This window comes from Myodes glareolus, chromosome 10, assembly GCF_982192425.1.
Source record: "Myodes glareolus chromosome 10, mMyoGla1.1, whole genome shotgun sequence".
NCBI lineage: Eukaryota > Metazoa > Chordata > Mammalia > Rodentia > Cricetidae > Myodes > Myodes glareolus.
In genome coordinates this window covers 8,620,900-8,643,801 of record NC_142035.1, presented here as the reverse complement: position 1 = coordinate 8,643,801, position 22,902 = coordinate 8,620,900, and the positions used below count along the sequence as shown (strand labels likewise).

General features: G+C 47.6%; 1 protein-coding gene and 2 long non-coding RNA genes across 13 annotated transcripts in view; 1 reads left to right on the top strand and 2 right to left on the bottom strand.

The window, feature by feature from the left end:
* Positions 1-326: 326 nt before the first annotated feature.
* Positions 327-11,094, top strand: LOC146892720 (uncharacterized). Of its 2 annotated transcripts, XR_015004233.2 has the most exons (3): positions 327-628; positions 7,048-7,147; positions 10,958-11,094. It is a non-coding gene; the product is annotated as an uncharacterized LOC146892720 (long non-coding RNA). The 2 variants fall into 2 exon arrangements; XR_015739009.1 differs by lacking the exon at positions 10,958-11,094 and having other exon boundaries at positions 7,048-9,316.
* On the bottom strand, positions 5,990-12,067 carry LOC148120564 (uncharacterized). The gene is made up of 2 exons (XR_015739010.1): positions 11,967-12,067; positions 5,990-11,815 (listed from the first exon to the last, which is right to left on the bottom strand). It is a non-coding gene; the product is annotated as an uncharacterized LOC148120564 (long non-coding RNA).
* Positions 12,068-14,075: 2,008 nt separating this feature from the next.
* Bcas1 (brain enriched myelin associated protein 1) overlaps positions 14,076-22,902 on the bottom strand; it is an 83,230-nt gene continuing 74,403 nt past the window's right edge. For 6 of the 10 annotated variants that reach the window (XM_085696963.2, XM_048441184.3, XM_048441182.3 and 3 more), the window contains 3 exons: positions 22,601-22,666; positions 18,213-18,491; positions 14,076-15,062 (listed from right to left, as the gene is read on the bottom strand). In XM_085696963.2, coding sequence (XP_085553089.2) covers positions 14,988-15,062; positions 18,213-18,491; positions 22,601-22,666 — 420 coding nt within the window. In that variant the 3' untranslated portion in view covers positions 14,076-14,987. The remainder of the gene's footprint in view (positions 15,063-18,212; positions 18,492-22,600; positions 22,667-22,902) is intronic. The other 4 variants (XM_085696962.2, XM_085696964.2, XM_085696968.2 and 1 more) reach the window with 1 other exon arrangement.

Below are 22,902 nucleotides of genomic sequence, written 5' to 3'. Positions count from 1 at the left end.
CTAAATGAGAAAGAGAAAGAGAGAGAGACACACACACACACACACACACACACACACACACACACACACAGAGAGAGAGAGAGAGAGAGAGAGAGAGAGAGAGAAAGGCTGAGACTCTCTGTGTGTATGTGAGACAGACACTGTGTATAGCACAGAGAGAAAGAGAGAGAGACAGAGAGAGAGAAAGAGAGAAAGGCTGAGACTCTCTGTGTGTATGTGAGACAGAGACACTGTGTATAGCACAGAGAGAAAGAGAGAGAGACAGAGAGAGAGAGAGAGAGAGAGAGAGAGAGAGAGAGAGAGAGAGAGAGAGACGGGGGGGGGGGCGGGCTAAGACATGACTATCTGTGACTACCTGTACTGTGAGTTCTAGGCCCTCAGGAACTCACCTGTCTTGCTCGTTGGCACAGTTCCGGTTATTGGAACAGCACCAGCACCCAGCAGGTGCACCTCCCTCTGTGGTTCCTGAACAAACACAGGTGCATGCGTTTGTCTATTGTCCTGCAGCGAGGTCTTACAGACGGATGCCTGGAAACAGCACTGTCCTGGGTTTCCTGCTACTGCTGTGATAGAGACTGTGGGCAGAAGCCACGGGGGAAGAAAGAGTTGATTTCATCTTAGTATTCAGGTAACCATCTGTCACTGAGGGAAACAGCTGAAGCAGAGGCCGGTGCAGGAATGCTGCCTCCTGGCTTGCTCCCCATGGCTTGCTGAACCTGCTTTCTGCAAGCCCTTATGCCTGACTTAACCCACTCATTTGAAACTCTCTCAAATGTAGCTTTCAAAGAAGGCTTCTTTGATCTCGCTAACTAAATTGGACCACGTTTCACTGTGCATTACCTTTCTGCTATCTGCCTTTCTTTCTCTCTCTCTCTTTCTTTCATCTATCTTCCATCTATTTATGTACCTATCTTTCAATCATTTATTACCTAACTAGCTATCATCTATCATTTATTTATTTGTTTGTTTGTTTGTTTGTTTAATTATTATTTTTTGAGACAGGGCTTCTCTGTGTAACAGCCTTGGCTGTACTGGAACGCACTCTGTAGACCAGGCTGGCCTTGAACTCAGAGATCCACCTGCCCCCGCCTCCCAAATAGGCATGCACTACCACTGTCTGGCAAAAACTTGCTTTTAAGTATGTCTTTAGGTGAATCTTTGTTTTAGTATGGCAAAGGTTCACTCAGTCAGAATGCTTGTGTGTGTGCAACATAGTTTATGTATGGAGGTCAAAGGACCGTCTCAGGTGTTGGCCCTTGACTTCACCTTGTTTGAGACGGGGGTCTCATTGCAGCTGCGTACACCAGGCTAGCTGGCCTGCGTGCTGCTGGCAGTTGTTCAGGCAGGTCTTCTGGGAAGGTAATCACGTACCAGAAAAGCCTGCACCACTCAGACCTACGCTTAGCCTGACTCGGGTGGAAATGTGCTAGAACCTTTTCCACAATCCCAAGACTTGTCTCCCCATGTCCCCCCCAAGATGACTGATCTGTCAATTTTCTTCAGTTAAGGCAGCTTTGGTGTGGTCCTGTCTGTCTCCCATCCCCTGTAGGAGTGTTGGGATTGCAGACTCACACTAGTTCATGTGCGCTCTGGGGTTTGCACATCAAAGGTGTTATCCGTTCAGCCACATCCCACGCGCAGGAAATGGTTTCTTCTTTTCCGTTGGAATTTGATTTTGAAGCTGTGAGTTTTCAGAATCCTTTCACTCCGTTTCCAACTACACAGACAAGTTCTCCTCTGCTTTGGTTTCCAGCTAATTCTGCTATGGTCAGGATGCATACCGAGTGTGTGTTTATTTTGTGAAGTTTCTTGAGGCCAAGCATATACAGTATTGAACAAAGTTCTTCTTTTTTGGCTTTTGCCTTCTTATCAGTGACAGTCTTGAAGGTTCTGCCACTGTGTGTGGAATTCTTGATTTTACCTTTTTAGGCTTGGCAACTTCTGTTTCTTGCATCTTGAGGCTGTGCTTCTAGGTACGTATAGACAGAGTTGATTTGTCTTTCCAGAGGGCTTGATGAACTTTTTTTTTGCTATTATAAAATATCACTTTCTATTTATATTCCTTCTTTCCTTAAAATCTACCTCATTTAGTACCAAAGTTGCTAAAGCAGCTTTCTTTAGGTCAGTGCATTCACGCAATGTGTTTCCACATTAAAAAAAACCCACTTATTTTATTGTTTATGTGTGTGTGTAGGGGTACATATATGCTATATACTCATGTGGACATCGGAGGACAGTTTGCAGGAATTGGTTTTCTCCTTCTACCACGTGGATCTCAGGGGTCAAGCTAAGGTCCTCAGGCTTCGTAGCAAGTTCCTTAATTAACTGGATCATTTTGCAGGCTTGGGCTAGCCTCAGACTCTCTCTCTTTCTCTTTTTAATTAATTAATTTTTTTTACCAACATTGATATTTTAGCCTGCATGTTTGTCTGTGCAAGATCACAGTGCCAGATCACGGACAGGTACGAGCTGCCATGGGGGTGCTGGGAATTGAACCTGGGTCCTCTGGAATAGCAGCCAGTGCTGAGCCATCGCTCCAGCCCCCTGGCCGAAGACTCTTCATCATCTTGCCGTCACCTTGTTAGCATATCTTACTGACACACGTCAACTCCACTGCACAACTGCCAAGGATAGCCTCATCTTTTAACTTTTATCCTTTCTGAGTGTTTGTATTCATATACCTCATAGAATATAGTTGTCTTTTCTTCCCCCACTTAGTATGAAATCTCTTCTATTGGTCGATCAATTGATTTTTCAAGATAAGGTTTTCTTCTGTGTAACAGTTCTGATTATCATGGAATTTGCTCTGTAGACCAGGCTGATGATGTGGGATGTCCCTCTGTCTGCTGTGAATATGTTTTATTACCATTGGTTAATAAAAAAGCTGCTTTGGCCTATGGCAGGGCAGAATATAGCTAGGTGGGAAAGCCAAACTGAATATAGAGAGAAAGAAGGGAGAGTAGGGGAGATGCCAGCAGTTGCTCGGGAAACAAGATGTGAGGTAACAAGCCATGAGCCTTGTAGTAAAATATCGAATAACAGAAATGGGTTAGTTTAAGTTGTAAGAGCTAGTTAATAATAAGTCTGAGATAGTAGGTCAAGCAGTTTATAAATAATATTAAGCCTCAGAGTGGTTATTTGGGAACTGGTAGGCAGGAGAGAAACCTCCAGTTACAGACTGACCTCAAACACATAGGGATCTGCCTGATTCTGCCATTCAAATGCCTCAGGATTAAAAGTATATGCCACAACATTAAAGGCATGTGCCACTACCACCTGGTTTCTTCTTCTTCTTCTTCTTCTTCTTCTTCTTCTTCTTCTTCTTCTTCTTCTTCTTCTTCTTCTTCTTCTTCTTCTCCTTCTCCTTCTCCTTCTCCTTCTCCTTCTCCTTCTCCTCCTTCTCCTTCTCCTTCTCCTTCTCTTTCTCCTCCTCCTCCCCTCCTCCTCCTCCTCCTCTCCTCCTCCTCCTCCTCTCCTCCTCCTCCTCCTCTTCTCCTCCTCCTCCTTCTCCTCCTCTTCTTCTCCTCCTCTTCCTCCTCCTCCTCCTGCTGCTCCTCCTTCTCCTTCTTCTTCCTTGCCTTTTTTTAAAAATAAATTTGTGTGTGTGTGTGTGTGTATGAGGAAGTGGAGTCTGTGCATACAAGTGCAGATGTCTGAAGAAGCCAGTGATGTGAGTTCCCCTTGAAACTGGAATCACAGGCAGTCACGAACCACAGGCTGTGCCGTGGGAAGAGAGCCCAGGTCCTCCACAGCAGCAGCATGTCCTCTCAACCGCTGAGCCACCTCACCAGCCCCTGGGATGAAAGCTTTTAGCTGAAGTATTTAGTTAGCTTATAACTAATGTAATTATTAATATATTAGTAACACAATGCTAATATATTATTAGCTGTTTTCAATTCATTTTCCTCTTATGAATCTAAGCCCCCTTTTTGGATACAGAGCTTCCCTATGTAGCCCAGGCTGGCCTCCAATGTTAAATCCTCTGTCTTAGCCAAGTGTTTGGGTTGCAAGTGAGGGCTGCTGTGCTCAGCACAATCCCTCTTTGTTCTTCTCTCGCTTCTTAAGTTAAGGAGATCTTTGTTATCTTTTTTCTTTTGTGTGTGTGTGTGTGTTTAGATCACTCCATGTCTCCATTTATCTTGCTATTGCTACATTCTCTTGTCTTTCTTATCACCTCATGGACTGTGGTGATTATCCCTGATCATCAGAAATAAATAAAATCAGTGCACTTACTTTCCTAGATCATGCAACGGGAGAGCACATTTCATTCCTTTCTTGTCTTTCCTACCATGCATGTGATGGCCGCGCCGTACATTAAAACTGTACATATTGCCGGGCGGTGGTGTCAAATGCCTTTAATCCCAGCACTCAGGAGGCAGAGGCAGGTGGATCTCTGTGAGTTAGAAGCCAGCCTGGTTTACAAGAACTAGTTCTAGGACTGGGTCCATAGCTACTGAGAAACCCTGTTTTGAAAAACCAAAACTAAAACAACAACAAAAACCCTGTACATATCTTTTGACGTTCATGAGACATTATTATCTCTAACCCAATTAGTTTCATTTAAATTTTGTAATGCTTTAATCTTGTTGCTCTTTATCTTTTCTGCATTTATAGTCATCTCTCCAAGATCATTCTCTGAGAGAACTTGCACGCGTGTGCATACACACAAACATACATATAACACACACACACACACACACTCCTTTGTTGGTAGTATGTTGATTTTGCTTTTGTTTTTCTGAAAGCCTAGAAGGCTGATTTCTTAGGCAATATTTTCCAGAAGTGCCATGCAAAGCTCTTCCGCTGCAGACAGAGTAAATAAAGCTGCCCCCACACGCTAGACGTCCTGTCTTGTGGTTGACTTCAACCACGCTGCCACTGGCTCAGCTCTTTCTCATCAAGTCTCCTGTTTGGCTCAAGAGACCAAACGTTTGCAACGCACGCCATTAAACAATTCTGAGACCTTGGCATGGGACCTGGTTTTTTTCAAGGCCCTAATTGAGAGAAACTGAAGAACTCTGTCCCTCAGAAGGATTTTGCACTTTAGGTTTTCAGCCCTGTCTGGGCTGAGGGCCTAATGTCCTGTTTTGGTCTTCTCAGAATCGCTGCATACTTGTGAGGACTGGCCAGCAAAGCTACCTAGGCAGGGTGGCCGAGTGGGTTTGGCGCGTGAAGGCGGACCCCCAGAGCGTGACTGTGGGCCAAGCTGGAGGAGCAGGGCGCTGGAGCTCCAGCTGGGGCTTAACTTCTGAAAAGGAGATGTTTTCATAAGAGTTTGAAGGAAAGTCTGGAGGCAGATCCTAGATGAGTAGTAAACAGGAGAAAAGAGACATTTTAGCTGGTTAGTATGTATGTGTGAATTCGGGTGGATGCGTGTGTATGAAGTACGCGCGCATGTGTGGCGGTCAGAGGTGAACATTGAGTGTCAGCCTCAACTGAGGCAAGGTCTCTCATTGAACCTCAAGTTCACCTATTCGGTTAGACTGGGTGGCCAGCAAATCCCAGGGATGTGTCTTTGCCTGTCCAGCTCTGGGTGCCCCTATATGTGGATTTTTATGTGCATGCTGGTCATCAAACTGCAGTCCTGGTCCTTAACGCTTGAGCCGCAGGCGATTTCCCCACTGAGTTTTCCCCCACCCGGGAAGGGATTTCAGGGCCTGACCGACCCTTTCACTTCCATTTTCATTCCCCTTCCAAACAGCTGACTTTTGTCGCCAGTGTTTCCCTGGGAACGAACACTTAGTAGGCGCCAACCCATACTTAATAGTTCCACAATCACTCCTCACCTGCTAAGCATCGCCAAATCTCCATCAGTTTGGTGAGGGGACTTTGCCCATCTCCTCCGTGGCGTAAAAGCAAGGCTTGGAGACCTTAAACAGCTTGCTCAAGACCACACAGCTAGGGAGTAGCAGAACCCAGTTCCGGCTGAGGCTCTGCGCACTCGGGGTCTAAGCTCTGACTGTAACCATCATTCTGTTCTTTTTTAAAAAAAATGTGTTTATTTAATCTTTAAAATTAACTTTAAGTTAGTGTACACAATAACGGGGTTCATCCTGACGCTCTCATACCCTGCCCGCTGCCCTTCCTCCCTCCTCTCCGTATCTCGCCCGTCCCCACAATAGACCCCCTTTGGCTTTCATAGCCAGCTCTTCCCCTCTTTCCCTGTAGATCCTCCCCCCACAGTTCGTCTTTCCAAGCCCCACATTACACTTATTACACTGATTACAGTGTTCTCCAGACCCAGCCATTTTCTTGAAAATGTCATGATCCCATTTTTCTTTACAAACGAAATTACAGAGGCTATTATGTATAGACAGCGCCTCCTCTTTATGCATCCACCTGCCGATGGGCATCTCTGCCGCTTCCATAGCTTGGCGCTTGTGAATAATGTAGCAACAAGTATGGGCGCCCAGGCGTCTCTGTGGCGTGCTGACGTGGATGGCCGGGGCATGTTCTCAACACTAACTTTGTTTGTTCTGAAGATAAAGCCATCGCGACCATTCCACACTGCCATTTACTCAGACCCACATAAGGGCTGGGATCCTCACCCCAGCTGCAACCAGGTCTCCGACCACGCTGTGATGTCTCTCTAGTCATCTTTCCAACCTCCTATTCAATCTGCCTCTCCCAGGTTTTATTCCTGACAGTTTCTGGGTCTGGTGTGTGTGTGTGTGTGTGTGTGTGTGTGTGTGTGTGTGTGTGTTGTGTACTTTCAAGGGCACCCTGGCTCCAGTTGTCCTCAACAACATCCTAGCTCTTTTTCTCACAGTGACACAGCAACCACACTGACACCTCCTCTAGCTTCCTTCTCTGAACCTCTCTGCTGCAGGCTAGCCTTCTCTCAACCCTCCAGCACGTCAAAACCACTGCCCATACCCAGTTCTCGCTGCTGAACTATGGGCATGGTCCCAGCCTTCCTGAGACGCCCAGTATAGACACAGCCCCTGCTGCAGAGTAGAGAGATGCAAGCAGTTTACAAGCAAAGTGATGGGTGGCAAAGTGGAGCCATGAGCACACCACTCACTACTGTGGCTGCCTGTTCTGCAGGAATTGTGAAGAGGACCCCTCCAAGCTGCTGCACAGAGAGACAGGAGGTTTCTGTGCCATCTGGGGACAAATTCGCAAAGATTTCCAGAATACTCCGAAGGTAGGTTGACCAAGCTCTGACTGTATCTGCAGAAGACCACCAAGAAGAGGAGCAGAGAATGAGGGACTTCTGAGGTGGGAAGCCGTTAGTACTTCCTGGGCTGAAGATGGGGCATCTGCAGAATCTGTTGCCATGGAAACCTTATATTGTTGCAACTAAGGGAAGTCAAAGGCAGATTGATTTATTCTCCCCAGAAAAACGGATGTACTTCAGAATGGGACGCGAACCCAGAGCTCCCCCGCCCTCTCTAATGAGCCAGTAAGGGGATAGGATGGGACAAGGCATCCCAAAGACCAAATGCCTTCACACTAGAGGACACCCGTGCTCTCCCCAGGCTAGATGCTGTCTGCAGTCAGTAACTCTTGCTGTGCACTGGTACCTGGCCACTGAGCTCGCAACCCTCGGTGGCTTCTTGTTTGCTCTACTCCCAACCACCCAGCCATTACTGCGCAGGCTCAACAGAACAAATGGGCTCCGACTTGAGCCCTGCGTTGTGGCTATGGATCACCTGGGTGGATGGCTGGGCCCGAGTCCAGTCACCACTGACACTTAGAAGTGAATGTTTCGGTGGGTGTCTTTCTAACGGCTAAAGCCATTGATAGGTTTTATCTAAGTGGACATTTTTTATATAAAAAGATTTTATTTTTAATTATGTGTGTATGTGTTTGTATCTGTGTATGGGAGTGCAGTGTCCCCAGGGGACAGAAGGGGGAGCACAATGCCTTGGAGCTGTAGTTACAGGCATTTGTGATCTGCCCCGCGTGGGTGCTGGAAACCAGACTCCTGTCCTCTGCAAGAAGAGTATATACTCTTAGCCGCTGAGCCGTCTCTCCAGCCCCTAAGTGGATACTTCTTACAGTCATTACCTACGCTTAAAAAGAAATGATATATTTTGTAATTAATATCTGACGGACAGTTAGTCACGTGGTAAATACTGGCTGGATTGTTTGTATTAGGTACTACTGGAAACCAAAATGAAGACATTTTAATTATGTTACCCCTCTAATTCATTTCTCTTGTATGGGGGGCAATCAGAGTCCTGCTCACACTCAGCACATTGTCTGGCACAGAAACTATACTCCCAGCTTATAGATAGCTTCAGGTCTTTATAGCGGACTCCTACACATTCTGGAAGATCAGTTCTGTGCTGCCTCCTGGCCTCTGGCCTCTCCAAGGCGTGCTATCCAGCCAGCCGGCCAGCTGTATTGAACTACTTACGCTCGCTCTGCAGAGTCTACAGTTCGGCACCTCCTGTTCCTCTGGGAACCCTTGGCCAAGCCTTCTTCATTCTTCTTGAATTAGCTCAGCTGTCCCCTCTGTAAAAGGCCACGCTCCATTCAAGTGTCCTCGTCGCCGTGTTTTGTCTCAGTCCCACAATGTCACATCCTCAGACCTTCGTCACTCTCCTTGTCCTTCCCAAGGCTTCCGCAGGCCCACAAGAGTTGCTGCTGGCCACGCCGGGGTGGTAGCTCAGTTAGTGGAGGACTTTCCTGCCACATACAAAGTCCCATGTTTGATCCTCAGTGCCACACGAACTAGGTGCAGTGGCACACACTTGCTCATCCCAGAATCAGAAGGCAGAGCCCGGAACATCAGAAGTTTAAACCCATCCTTGGCTACATAATGAGTTCAAGGGCAGCCCAGCACACATGAGACCCTGTCTCTAAAACATACAAATAAAACTTTAGGTTGGGTTTCAGCCTTGGGCAACACTGCTTTTACTCTGTGTAGACTTGAGAGGTTTTTTTCCCCCATCTGTAAAATGGGAAGTAACAAGACCATAGGCGTGCTGCATACTAGCTGGCGTCAAACGATGTTCAGAGCTGGCTTTTATAACCTGCATCTTCAGGGCCGGTCTTCGGACCACGTACTCAGAGAGGGGGCTTCAGGATGTGGCCCCTCTCTGTGGTTTTCAGATTTTCTTCTACACTGGAACCATCTGAAGGCTCCATAAGGGCATGGGTTGGCTGGGTCCTCCTCTGGGAAGTTTAGGTCAGAGTCCGGATTAGCGTGTGAAGACCCTTTACCCCTGCTAAGCTCTCAGTCAATGCTGCGGCTGCTGGTCCACGGCCGTCCACTGAGAGCCACCGAGCCGGTCATCTGGCAGGTCTGATATGATCAGAACGAGCAAACGTTTGGAGCTACGTGAAGCTCACTCTAGAGCATATGGTGAGTTGTTCTCAGGGCTGGTGCCTGTGGAGTTTATCAGTCTAGTGGTCCACGTGACATTTACTGAGTATCTGCCATGCCCAGGCATCGTGCGAGGCTGCCTGACAGTGACCATGAGAGACTAAAAAGTCCTGATCTGGAGAAGCCCACAACCCAGGGACCACATTTGGGGGACACTAAGCTTCCCCCCACTCTGTGGCTAACGGAGACTTTCTAGGGGTGGTTGGTTTGAGGACCGCTCTTAACTACTGCAGTCATGGTAGCCGCCTTCCGAGGTCGAGTTCCCTCAAACGCTCAGGTGAAACTGATTAAAATGATCCCATAATCCCCTTGCCTACAGTGGCACTCATCACCTGTTGCTAGTTTTAGTCCAAAGTTAACCCATAGAACGAGGCAGAGCAAAGCCTCTTGGGACCAGAGCCAAGCCGTGGCACACCTGTTATATGTAAGGGTGTATTTCATTATCAGCCGGAAGTCTCCGAGAACCAAAGCACACTGTGTGTGCTGTGATAAATATCGTAATGCTAGTATTAGTAGCCGATGTGAGCCTGGGGAGCGGGGAGGGCTTCTGTTACTGCTAACGGGTTCCTATGCTGGAATGGCTGTTGTTTACTGATTATTGATTGTGGGATAGCCACTGCGCTGTTAGCTGTGACCACTGTGATCCTCACCTTCATTGCGGGAGGAAGTAGAGATGGGAATTCATTTGATCTCCAATTGAGTGTGTTGGGGAGGGGAGTCAGGGAGAGGTACGGTCAGACCACGGAACATGGTAGAAGCAGCAAGGTTGCTTGGACGCTTGGCAGTCCCATATTCCCCCCCCCCCCCCCCTCAAAGCTTTCTGCAGGGTGGAACAAAAAGGAACAGAAGACCTACCCAGCTTATTTTTGCTCAGAGGGCTGTGGGGATCATAGGCAGTAACTGGCCAATTTGTCTTAATTCTTCCAGTTCTCCTAATGAAATCCGACTGTATTCTAGAAGTTAACAGCAAACTCTTAAATCTTTCTTGGGTCCGTAGAAGAAAGCCATAGAAGAAAGCGCCTTGGTCAGTCTGCAGAACTCAGGTCCTGGAGCGCACCCATGTGGTCGGATTAGGCAAAAGGCTTTTGAATGACAGACTCTCCTAAGAGCTCGCCTCAAAGGCAACCGTTGCCAGATGTGCAGCTGGGGCCATTTTGTCAGGAAGCACCCATTTGGAAATCTGAAACAAACCCATACAGGTTCCCGCCGATCGGTTCCTAAGAAAACGTAACTGAAGCAGTTAAATTTAGTGTGGGGGGCGTGGGGGAGTGGGGGTTGGAGTCGGGCGGACACTGCTGTACGTTAGAGACTGCCTTCCTAAGAAGGCTGGGTGTGAGAGCCAGTCAAGCAGCAGGGGCCGCTACCCCTGTTTCTGTTAAATCACGTGGTTCGCTTCTGCCACGCAACTTGGAGGCTCCAGGATGCAGAGGGGCCAGGGGTAGCTTTATGGGTGGCGCTGCTGAGGTCAAAAAATGTCCAACTTCCTGAACCACAATTTCTAGCCCTGGCCTGTGTGTCTGCCGTCACAAAGACCCCAGTAACCAATGTCTGTAAGTTGTTTGCTATCGTTTTGTTTTCCTCTTGCTAATGGGCAGTCATCTGCTGCTCTGTTTTCTACAGACCCAACACAGTCCTGACCAGGGAAGAACCCGACTCTATTCGCTGTGCCAAACTGCTTCCTTAAAGAGCTCTGAAGAGGACATGGAGGGGGTGGGTAAAGCGAGCCCCAACAGCGCCCATCGCTAATCTAGAGGTTTGCACCGTGGGAAAGTGGGTAACTGGTGCCCTTTCCCTTTCCTTCTATTTGGTTAATTACCATGTCACTACTCCCTCCAACCCCACAACACGGAGAATGGAACACGAGGCCTCATTTGTGCCGGTACCAGTGCTGTACCACTGAGCTGCATGCACCCCAAGCTCTGATTTGACTGCTTCAGGCCCAAGACTAGCTTGGGGCTATGGGACGAAGAGACCACGCCTGCGACCTAGCCTTCCTCTATATCTTTGAGGAGGAGGCAGAGGGGCCCACTCCGGTCTTGGTAAATTTAATGAGATCCCCACTGCCCAGTTTATCTGGACTGTTTGTACAGTGCTTGGGGTGGGAGTGGGAAGGGAGAGACCTGTGTTTAAAGAGCAAAGGGCTACCACCAAAACCAGCACCCTTTCTCTTCACTCCTATTTTTGGCAGCTCCTTAGGTTTGTGGCTCTTTCACCAAGAGGATGAATCCAAGGGCTGCTGGGAACTACTGCTCCTTTGAGTGAATTCTTTTATCCATGTCAGTCAAAAAGTTTCTGTTATCAGGAACTGGAAGGCATCGTTGAGAGTGTGCGTGCATGTGTGTACACACGAGTGTGTGTGTGTGTGTGTGTGTGTGTACACTTCTTGCACGCACAGTGATGGACATCTCATCTCACTAGCTCCATTCTTGGAAAAGCCACGTCTTCTTGGCAAGGAAGAGGAGACACTTCCCTGTGCACCTACAAACAAATCAGTAAATCATTAAATGACTCATCGCGACAAACCCGGCACCTTTGCCCCCTCTCCTCCCGAGAACGTCTTAATTTTGTTGTCTTTGGGGGAGAGGATCCTGGAACACTTGCTGCCTGCCAGGTTTGCCTCCCACTCCACCTGCCCGAGCTTGGCTTGGCTCCGTGGGGTCGAGTTTGCGGCCCCTTAGCCCTCTGACTCCCGTGGTCTTTCTGTGCGCATTTGTGGAGTGCCTGTTCTTTTTCACACTCCAGCAGCGCGAGGTGTGGCAGTTAGTGCCGGCTGTGAATTCATCAGAAATGGGATTACACCTCAAAGCGCACAACTTTCACGCGGAACAGCAAACTTCCGTCTTCAGCTACTGGGGGTTTAGGGTCCTGGCAGGAAAATCATTGTTTGAGTTTGTGGCTTAAATTTCCTGACCTTCATAAAAACGAAACAAAAAACCCCTCAATTTCATTTAAGAGTTCCCTCTTCTTTGGCCTAGGAGAAGGGAGGGACCAGGGATAAAAAGCCAGGGAGGGGCTCTGCAAGGCTTTGCCACAGAGAGCCCCTCCCCCACCGCAGCTTGGGTTTGGTTTCCAGGAAGTGGGAGGGTGCTATAGCCGGGTGGCCCGAGTCACTCTTCCCTGCTTCTGAACCTCCCTATCCTGCCTGGAAACCGTTCTCAGCTGAGCCCAGAGCGCTAGTGCCCTGTAAGGTGAAGAGGACTGTCACCTTCCTCTGTGGGCTGCGCTAGCTCAGAGGCTGGCCAAAGGTCACAGCAGGCAACGCCCTCAGGGTTTTGCAGACAAAGGAGCAGAGAGCTGGTTGGTTTCATTGATGGCCACTTGGAGGGACTGGGAGGTGTGGCCACTTCCTCCCCTCTTCCAACTTTCCCAAGGTGTTTGTAGTTGCCCCCATCCCCACCCACAACCCGCCCAGGAACCAACAGGATTTCTAACTCAGGTCGGGAGGACCCAGGAAGTAATTTAGCTTCCAGAAAACCATTGCTGGACCATATTTGAAGCCCAGAATCCAGTCAGTCTGTTAGCAGCCTACAGGCCATGTTACTCTCTCCACATCTGGGGCTTACAGACGCGGCTCTTCTTGGGAGCATCTACCAATTTCCTAGTCTGTTTTATTATGGCCCCTGTGCTCTCGTCCTTGCCAGGACAGGATATTCCTTGCTGACAGGATATTCCTTGATTCCTGTAGTTTGTGTGAGCCAGTGTGTGAATATGAGTGTGGATGTGTGTGTGTGTGTGTGTGAAACCTGTGTGCTTGGCAGAAATGAATATATCTAGAGGGACACCTGTGGCCCTTGTGAAACAAATTAGAATTTCTCCCTGAGTCCCCAGATGGGAAAGGAAGAGGCTGAAGCCCCAGGGCTGCCAGAGGAGGTGTTTGTTTACTGGAGAAAGTTTTATAGCTTGTGGGGGCAGACTTGGAGCTGAGATAAAGGTGTCCTGGGATCACAGCAGGACTGGGTGGCTTGGTTATGTGGCTCTATCATCTTCTATTTAAACCTTACCCTTTTGTCAGGACTCTGAAGATGGGCAGCAGCGGTGGGAGAGGCTCACTGGATCTCTATCCCTCTTCCCAGTGTGGCCACATGGAACAAATCTCCCTTTTCTGGTTTTCATTACTAATTTGGCTCTTTAAATTGGCGTACGGAGGACTGGTGGCAGAACCCGGTTTGCTGGGGCAGCGGCTGCAACCGTTAGGCCCAGTCACACATGTGCACCAGTCTAGTCCTGAGTTTATCAGTTTTTCTAAAAAGGTTTATTTATTTCACATATGCGTGCTCTACCTGCATGACTTTATGCCAGAAGAGGACGTCAGATCCCACCAGAGATGGTTGTGAGAGCCATCATCTGGTTGCTGGGAATTGAACTCAGGACCTATGGAAGAACAGTCAGTGCTCTTAACCACTGAGCCATCTCTCCAGCCCTGTATCTACCAGTCTGCACAAGCACACAAAGGTGTGTGGGAAGGGATCTCTGAATATGTATGTGGGCATTGTTTATCATCTGCTTAAGAAGACTCGGCTCTTGTGGAGAGCACTAGAGAGCCGCATTTAACGTTTAGAATGAGAAGATTTTCTAAAATCCGATAGTTTTTTTTTTAATTAAATCAGAAAAAGAAAGGTACAATATACATGAGCATCAGTCAGTCATAGGCTGCTTTGCACTCCACCTTGATGGAGTCATGCTCCAATTTAGTTCCCTATACAAGAATTAAAAAAAAAAAACACCTCGAGTATTTAAATAATCTTCTGTAAATTTTTATTAACCAGGTTAGGGGAAGGTTTTTTAATCAGAGAACATCCTGAACACATTAGGAAATTACAGACAGGTGTGAGATAAGCGTCAGATGGAAAAGATGAAGCAAGCCCCTCCACCATCTGAGAAGCATTAATAACAAAACGTTGCAGAGACAGTCTTTGTTAGGGGTACCAGCTGCAAAGGGAAAAGTGGAGGTCTTGGCGCCCCTTTGTGTGGCAAAACAAACCTGCAACTTTTTTCCTTCTACTCTTGGGTTTTCTTTTGGAGTTGGTAATCCATGCCCTTGTCCCTACACTTCAGAAATAATTGTTCCCCCAAATCACTGCAATCCCTCTCCAGATAATCACTTCCCTTCACCGATAACTTTCAAGGACCCTATTTGAAAACCAACTCTTACCCATTCCTCTTTACTCCCCACACGTTCCATTGCAGAAAGCTGGCAGATGCCCAAGGCAGAGCCTGCCTAGAGTCCTCCTTCCTCCAAGTGTGAATTGAAACAAACAGATCTTCCCTTCCCCTTTGAAGCTTAGGGGACGAGTCAGCATTTATTTTAATGCAGAATATTTTTTCTCATTTCTCTGTTTTCCCTCTGCTTACTGGTTACTGCTCTCTTTTCATCACCTAACACAGATGCCTTTATCTACCTCCTCCATCCCACACCTGCACTCACCAGCTCTCCTGAACTACCTAGTTAACCTGCTAACCCATTTTTACAGCTGCATTGCCAAGAAAGACCAGACTAGAGACGTAAATAATACACCTCGATCTACAATTCAGGTTGAAGTTGTAGGCAGAATTTCATTGGTTGGCCAGGAGAAAAACAGATATATACACAGAGTGAGTCTGGACGGGAGGTGGAGTGGGAAGAGGGCCTGGTGAGAACGGAGTGATTTGTTTACTTGGATTTTCCAACTGGTCCGATGGATACGGGGTCTGTCTGCACTTGAGCATCCAACATCCGCTTTGGTCCCTGGAGAAAAAACATGAAGCGGTCAGTAAAAAAAAAAAAAAAAAAACCAACAGCAGCAAGGACGACATACTTATTCTGAGCTAGGTAGTGTGTTAAGTCAATATGTCCTATTTATGGGTAGGTGTCCAGCTTCAACACCTAGTGACACTGCTTTCTGGTTTTGTGAAATCTTAGACACATTATGGTTTGATTTTTTTGCCTTTAAGATGAGAATGTTCAAATATCTCGGAGGATTGTTCCTGAGATGAAGCAGGCTCATACTGCGACACACTTGGAGTTGTCCTAGGGTGGGGAACGCCCTCTTCTTGCTCATTCTAGACACCTCATGTCTAGCCACTGTCAAACAACTCATTCGTCCACTGCCTCACAAAGCGGTGATCCGATTTATCCCTCGTCACTAATTGAAGGGACCTCACTACCTTTTATCTGGCATCTTCCTCCTCTGTGGATTCTGCCTGCCGCATCCTCAGGGCCATGCATGTGGCTGGCGTGTGGAGGCTGTACCTTACTGCTGTCCCAGTGTGGCAGGTGGATATGTGCAGGTGTGCAGGTGTGCAGGTGGTTATTATTATACTTCATGTCAGTATAACTTAGACACGGTCAAGCTAGCCCTTTCTGCGTAGTTCTATGAGCTCGGATTAATAGAAATACAATTATGTTAGCATCACCTAAATCAAAATACATATACCCCCCCCCCTTGACTCTGCCCGTCTCCCAACTAACAGGCCCACTTTACAGACCCTAACAATGTCGGGCCTTTCCCCATTCTACATTTTTTCTTTTTCTAAGATTCTTCTTTTTGGTTTTATTTTTCAGACAGCATCTCATTGGGTAGCCCAGGCTGTTCTAGAACTCACCATTTAGCCCAAGTTAGCCCTGCTCTCACAGCAATCCTGAGAGTTAGGATTATAGGCGTGCACCATTATGCCTGTTTTTCAGGATGTCATGACAAGAAATGATAGAATCCTTAGCCTTTGAGCACAGTTTATTTCCTGCCACACGTGAGCTGAGATTTATACATGTCACATGGATTGGAGGTGGTTACCGGCAGCTCTTTCTTCAGTATAAAGTAGAACCCTACAGCACAGGATTGTGCACAGAGCACATAAAGGTATACAGAGCACAGTTTAGTACTATAGTCAGAACTTAGGTAGGCGGGGACAACGGAACTGAATGCCAGTAGAAGGAAGGGAGAGAGAGAGAGAGAGAGAGAGAGAGAGAGAGAGAGAGAGAGAGAGAGAGAGAGAGAGATCCTCTGGAGACAGACGCTGGGAATTTTACCTGGTAAGCCATTGCCATGTGGCAATACACAGATTACTAGAAATAGGTTAAATAAGATATAAAAGTTAGCCAATAAGAAGCTAGAGCTGATGGGCCAAGCAGTGATTTAATTAATACAGTTTCTGTGTGGTTATTTTGGGGCTAAGCTGACCAGTCAGCCGGGACGAACGAGCAGCCCCTCCTTGCAACAAAGAGGAACATCAAAGGGGAACACCGAGAAAGCATTGGAGAGAGCACTGGAGAGAGCACAGGGAGAATGAATGGGACATGTTAAAAAGACACGTGAGTTAGTTTATTTACCCTCAGACCATTTTAGTCAGTTTTCGCTTGCTATAGCCATTCTTCTGAATCCTGAGAGGTTTGGGGGGGCTGACACCCCAACATAAACCTCGATAAATCTGAATATTTTGGCTACTCTGCCTAAAACTGCAATCACAAAAGGAATTCTGCTCCCAGCAATCTCAGCTGCTTCTTCAGTGAAGAAGTAACTCCACCAAGCATTTATATCTCCGGCAGATTAAAGATGCAGGGGCCATCAGCCCGAGGCTGATTCTTTGAGTTCTGTCACAGAGTACAGTGTGGCTGAGGGACTAAACACACCGAAACCTAACAGAAGAATGTATTTTGTGTAGCAAATAGCTGGGCTTCCAGTCAATCACAAACTGTCTAGCTTTGGCCAGTCACAAGCAGGCAATATATCATACCATGGCAAAACAGGATAAACAGTGCTCTGCACAACACTGATGCTTCTTGTAGCCAATCAGCGACTACGCTGTCCAGCCTGCAAGCTGGCAGCTAGTAGGGCTGGGTGCTAGGATCCTCCTCTGGTTCAGAGCTCTGCCTGATCCATGCATGGCCCCTTCCTCAAATACTCCATATTAACCCTGTCGACTATAGAGAAGACGGAGTGTCAACGGAGGAATTACCTCCATCAGACTGGGCAGTGGGTGAGTCTATGGTGGCATTTTCTGGATTGTTAAGTGCTGTGTGTGTTGGGGGGGGCAGCTCACTGTGGGCAGAGCCATCCCCTGGGCAGATCGTCCTAGGTTGTGTAAGAAAGCAGACTGAGCCAGCCATGGAGAGTAAGCCACGAAGTAGCACTCGTTCAGGTCTCTGCTTCAGTTCCGGCCTTCAGGTTCCTGCCCTGATTTCCCTCCATGGTGGAAATAAACCCTGTCCTCCCCACGTTGCTTTAGGTCACGGGGTGTATCACAGCAACAGGAAGCAAACCGAAATAGAACTACAGCTGTTACCATGACCTAGATTTTACAAAGGGGGAAACTGAGGCACCGTGGGGCTGTCTCAGCCAGGACACACAGCTAGGAGGCAGGCAGAGCGGGACTGCAGACAAGCAGGGTGGAGAGGCTTGGGTGCATAGGCTTTTGGTCTCACTCCCGCCTACCACCCCCATTCTACTTCGATCTTCCCGTCCCCACCATCCAGCATCCTCATCCTTCCTGCCTCTAACCTCAAACTCGTCTGTTACTCTCTGTGCCTAGTGCAGTGCCTGACGCCCAGTAGGTGCACACAAATCTTCTTTCCCCTATTTTTTTGTCTGTTATTCTCTGTGCCTAGTGCAGTGCCTGACGCCCAGTAGGTGCACACAAATCTTCTTTCCCCTATTTTTTTGTCTGTTATTCTCTGTGCCTAGTGCAGTGCCTGACGCCCAGTAGGTGCACACAAATCTTCTTTCCCCTGTTTTTTTGTCTGTTACTCTCTGTACCTAGTGCAGTGCCTGACGCCCAGTAGGTGTACACAAATCTCCCCCGCCCCCTTTTCTTTTTGCCAGCTTTCCAGCTAGCCCCCACTTTGGAGATTAATACCTCGTCCTTTAGCTAAGAAATGAGAAAGAAGACTACATCTACTTACCAGCCCCTTCAGAAAGCCCCCGAGGGACTGTCGCCGCTTCTCGGACTTCTTTTGGGTCTGCTCCCCGTTCTGCAGTGCGCTGGCCTCCACCGCGGGAGGTTGCACACACTGCACAGGTTCTCTGGCTTCCTGTTTGCTGCTCTTCTGCTTGTTGGTCTCGGCCGCGGACTTCTTGTCCACTGACTTCCTGTCCTTTGAGGAGTTCTCCTTGCTTTTCTGGGCTGTTCCCGCAGGCTCCGGCTCTGGGGGCGAGGGCGTCTTCTCTGTGGAGTTCGATGTCTACATAATTTCAAACAAAGCCCCTGTTTAGTGTCTGAAAGTCCATTCTTAACAGCAGGGGGTAAATATGTTAAAGCAGTGATGTTCAGATGTTGGAAAAGAGTTTGGATAAAATGGGGGGGGGAATCATCATGGTGTGTGTAGCAGGGGGCATTTATTTATGTGTTTATCTTTGTAATAATCCATTATTCATTTATGCTTTCCCTGCAAATACTCTCTCTCCATTCTTTGTAAAACTATAGAAATGACTTTGACCAAGACACTTAACTCCCTGGAGCTGCAGCTTCCCCACCTGTAAGCTGGGGTAGCAATAACAGTTACCCCTACGAAATCTAGGCAAACTAATTCTACTCCTGGATGTGGCATGTCGCCCAGACCTGGCCAGTTACAACAGTGTATGTGATGGGGCATATACAGCTCTGATTGGTTCAGAATAATCTAAAGACAACTTTGATTGGTTCAGGATACTCTAAAGACAGCTCTGATTGGTTCAGAATAACCTAAAGACAACTCTGATTGGTTCAGGATACTCTAAAGACAGCTCTGATTGGTTCACGACAGCTGAAGATAACTCTGATTGGTTCAGAATACTCTAAAGACAGCTCTAATTGGTTCACAATAGTTGAAGACAGCTCTGATTGGTTTAGGATAACTGAAGACAGAAGCTGATCTGATATTAAAGCTTTGCTAAAATAATCAAGAGGTCTGATTTTATTCCACTGGATTTGAAGCTATGAAAATATAAGCCTGGACCTTTGGGAGTTCATTTCAGGAGAAAAAATGTGACCCAATAGGAAGTCGATACAGTAAAAAAGCAGAACCAAGAACACTTGAAGGAAACCAGTATGGATGTCAGTATGTGTGATCTCGGATCCAGCCTTTCATGAAGCCTTTGCATGTGTAGGCCAGTGTTGAGAGGGTGTCCCATAATTAGTCTGTGACTTACTTCTTGATGGTGCTCATTTTGAAATTCATAATTATAATGCCTTATAGTTTTATGTGAAACTGTCCTTTTGTGACATGGCAGTTAAAAAAAAAACCTAATGGTTATTTTTAGTTTTGAATGGACATTTTTCAGCATCAAAATGAGACATTCTACATGGCACGTACAATGTAGAGGCTGTCAAAACCCCAGTCCTATAAGATTCTGGGAAAACTGTAACTACATGTAGCAATTAAATAAATAAATAAATGAAAGTAAAGATAAAAACAAATAAAATCTGGCAGAAAGTTGATATCTTTTTCTCATCATATTTTGACCTCAATTGACTACCAGTACAGACAATATAAAAGCAGAACAGAGGGAGACCGAACAGCCCCAGAGAAATCTTACTCCCCAGCAGAAAGCAACCAGAGGCCCAAGCAAGCTCTTACAGACATACATGGGTCTCAGCAACTCTGGCTTTGGTGCAGCAGAGGTAAATGGGAGGGCCAAGAGAAGTCTGATGAACTCAGTGTCACACACACCATCCCATGGACTAGTGACTGCTGAGCTCCTAGCTGGGAGACATCATGTCTTTACATGCCAACACGGGCCTCAAACGTGTGATCCTCCTGCCTCTGCCTCCCAAGCGCTGGTGGTCCCATGCCTCCACGCAAGGCTTCTGAGACCTTGACAATGAACTCTTGTGAAATGCCATCAGTGCTGGCTTTAAACCAGCAGCTTTGAAAGTCACAGCAAACAATAGAAGTTAACTACTATCCCATGGGGCCGCATTTGACCCCTTAATTCAGGTCTTCAAACTCTGGTTCATGAAGTCCTGCCATGGACCCAGGAGGGAAGTCTCCCAGCAGAACTGCAGTGATATAAAAGCTGGCATTGTGCATCAGTGAACCCAGCAGAGCTCTGAGAAAGAAGCCAGAAGACAAGCGGACCGGCCTCTCTGAGCCTGAGCTCCTGGGGGCTGCAGCTCTCCAGGAAGTAAATGTCCTTGGAGGTGGCCAACACCCTTCAAACTATCCTGCAGCCACGTGTCCCTAGTCCTTTCCTAGCAGCCAAAGCTGTGGCAGCGGCTAAGAAGACATGGAGGAGAATCCCTGAGTAGCACAGGAAGCCGGAGCAACTGTCGCCTTGGGATGAAGGGGCCTCCCACCATGGTGGTCCTTGGGAAGGCCAGGAACCTGCAATGCTGTGCAAACCCCGGAACTTCCACAAATTGTGTGGAAGAAGCCAGCATCTGGCAGTGACTCAAAACCTCCCAGTGGGTCGGCGACCTAGCTCGAGGACAGTTCTATCATGTCCTTGCTGTGTGACCAGGCACCGAGAGTCTCTTCAGGTCCTCAGCTGTGCAGTGTCACCTGAGGGTCAAAGGACCACATCCGGCCCATGTGGAATGCCAAAGCCAGGGTAGAGAGCATCTTGGTTTTCCTTGGAGGGAGGTGGCTCTGGGGCACAGAACGGACAGCCTGACGTTCAGGGAAGTTCCTAGCTGACAGGCCAACAGAAATGCTGGTCCCCCTCTTAACCGTGCCCGCAGTTCCTCATTTTATGAACCCACAAGGCTCTGCGTGCACCGTGCAGATGAGGTGCTAGGAAACAGTGACGCGGGGTGACACACTAGTTGCTCACCGCTCACACAGCCCAGTTGTAGTGACTCCCCTCCCTTCTCCGGAGAAACTCCATCTGGGCACTGAGATTTTCCTTGTTCCTCCTGCCCATATATACAGAAGTTTTCTAATCATTACTAGTAGACACTTTACACTCTATTCTAAATGATGCTGTAGATTCACATGGTATGAATATAGGATGGTCATTCCCTACCAGCAGTTTAATGGAAATGATTCCCTTTTGTATTTGGAGTAAAGTAATAATTCAATGTTAAATAAGGCCTTACTGATGGGGCTCTGATTCCAAAGGTCTAGCGTCCTTATAGGAAGAGACACTAGGGGGCACTCTTCTTCCCTTGCCACCCCTGCACCCAGCCAAGGCAGAAGCAACGGAGAGAGCCTCACTAGAGACTGAACTATGTCAATTCTTTGACTTTAGCCTTTCCAGCAACAGAAGTGTGGGAGGAGAAACCTCTATGGTTTAAGCCACTCAGTGTATGGTGTTTTGTTATGGCAGCCTATGCTGATATTAAGTCACGTATTGAGCCTTCCATGCCAGGAATGTTCTCAATGCTTTCCTGGTACTGATTCATCCAGGCAGGAAGACCCTATGGAGTCTACTTCCCCTACATCCTCCTAAGTGTGGAAACTGAGGGACTGGGAGATTGGTAATCTGTCAAAATACTTACAGAAAAAAAAATCCACACACAAAACAAAAACAAAAACATAAAAAGACCTTGGCTAAGCCAGGATCAGATCCAGGCCCTTTGAGTCTAAAATCCAGGCTTGTAGAGCACTTCTTCATATTATTAAAATCAATACAAGAGTATCTGATGTTTTTATAGAGATATCTACTTAAATTAAAAGAAGTGCCAGATTATAAACTAGGGGGTCATTAGATGGTGTTGAACACCAATTTTCTTCCCTCTGGCTCCCAAGTGTTGGGACTGCAGGCATGTGCTACCGTGCTTGGTCTTCCGCGGTGCTGGGATGGAATCCAGGAGTTTGAGTGTGTCAGGCAAGCTTTCTCTAAGCAAGTTATATCCCCAGCACAGTGATCCCATTTTTAGAAGAAGGATCCCAGGTGGATATAAAACACTCTGTTAAGAATAAAGTAACTGAGGAAATGAGTTCTAGGATAGTTCCTAATGTGCGCCGGGCACCACATGCAGTGAGAGAAAAACGGAAACGCCTGCTTGCTCCATAATGTTCCTGGCATGGGTGAGAAGCGGCAGGAGACAGGCAGGAGAATCATCACAGCATCACAAAGTGAGCAAGCAAGATGGCGGTGATGCCTGAAGGGCCTAGGTAGGACCTCTTTGAGGAGGTGACGTTTCTGCTTAAGCTTGAAGGCTGGAAAGAAATTTTCCATAAGAAGAGAGAAGAGGTGTGACACAGCTGAAGACTGTGTACCGTGTCTGCAGAGCCCAACAGCGTGGGGCACACAGTGGGTGCTGGGTCAGGAAACACAAATGGCTGAGAATTGCACAGAAAAGGCGTCTGGAGAGACGTGAGAAGACACCGGCCAAACCCGCCACCAGACTGAGTTCAAGGTCACTTACTTGGCAACTGGAGTCTTTCCCAGTACTTTCTTCCGAGCGGGTGATCCCTCCATCCCCTTTCACTGACTACAACAACAAACAGACAGTGGCCTCTCAGTGACCGCAACACAGCAATGAAGGACAGATGCAACCACGCTTCCGAAACCGATGACCCCCGCCATCTACTCTTGAGATTTAGGATCAAGACACTAGAAGAGCAACCAGGAAGGGGTCCCTCCCAAAGATGTGGACCTTTGTGGCCGTCGCAGTCCGACGGAATTCAAGTATCAGCTTCCCAAAGGAGCAGCAGAAGTCCCAAGCCT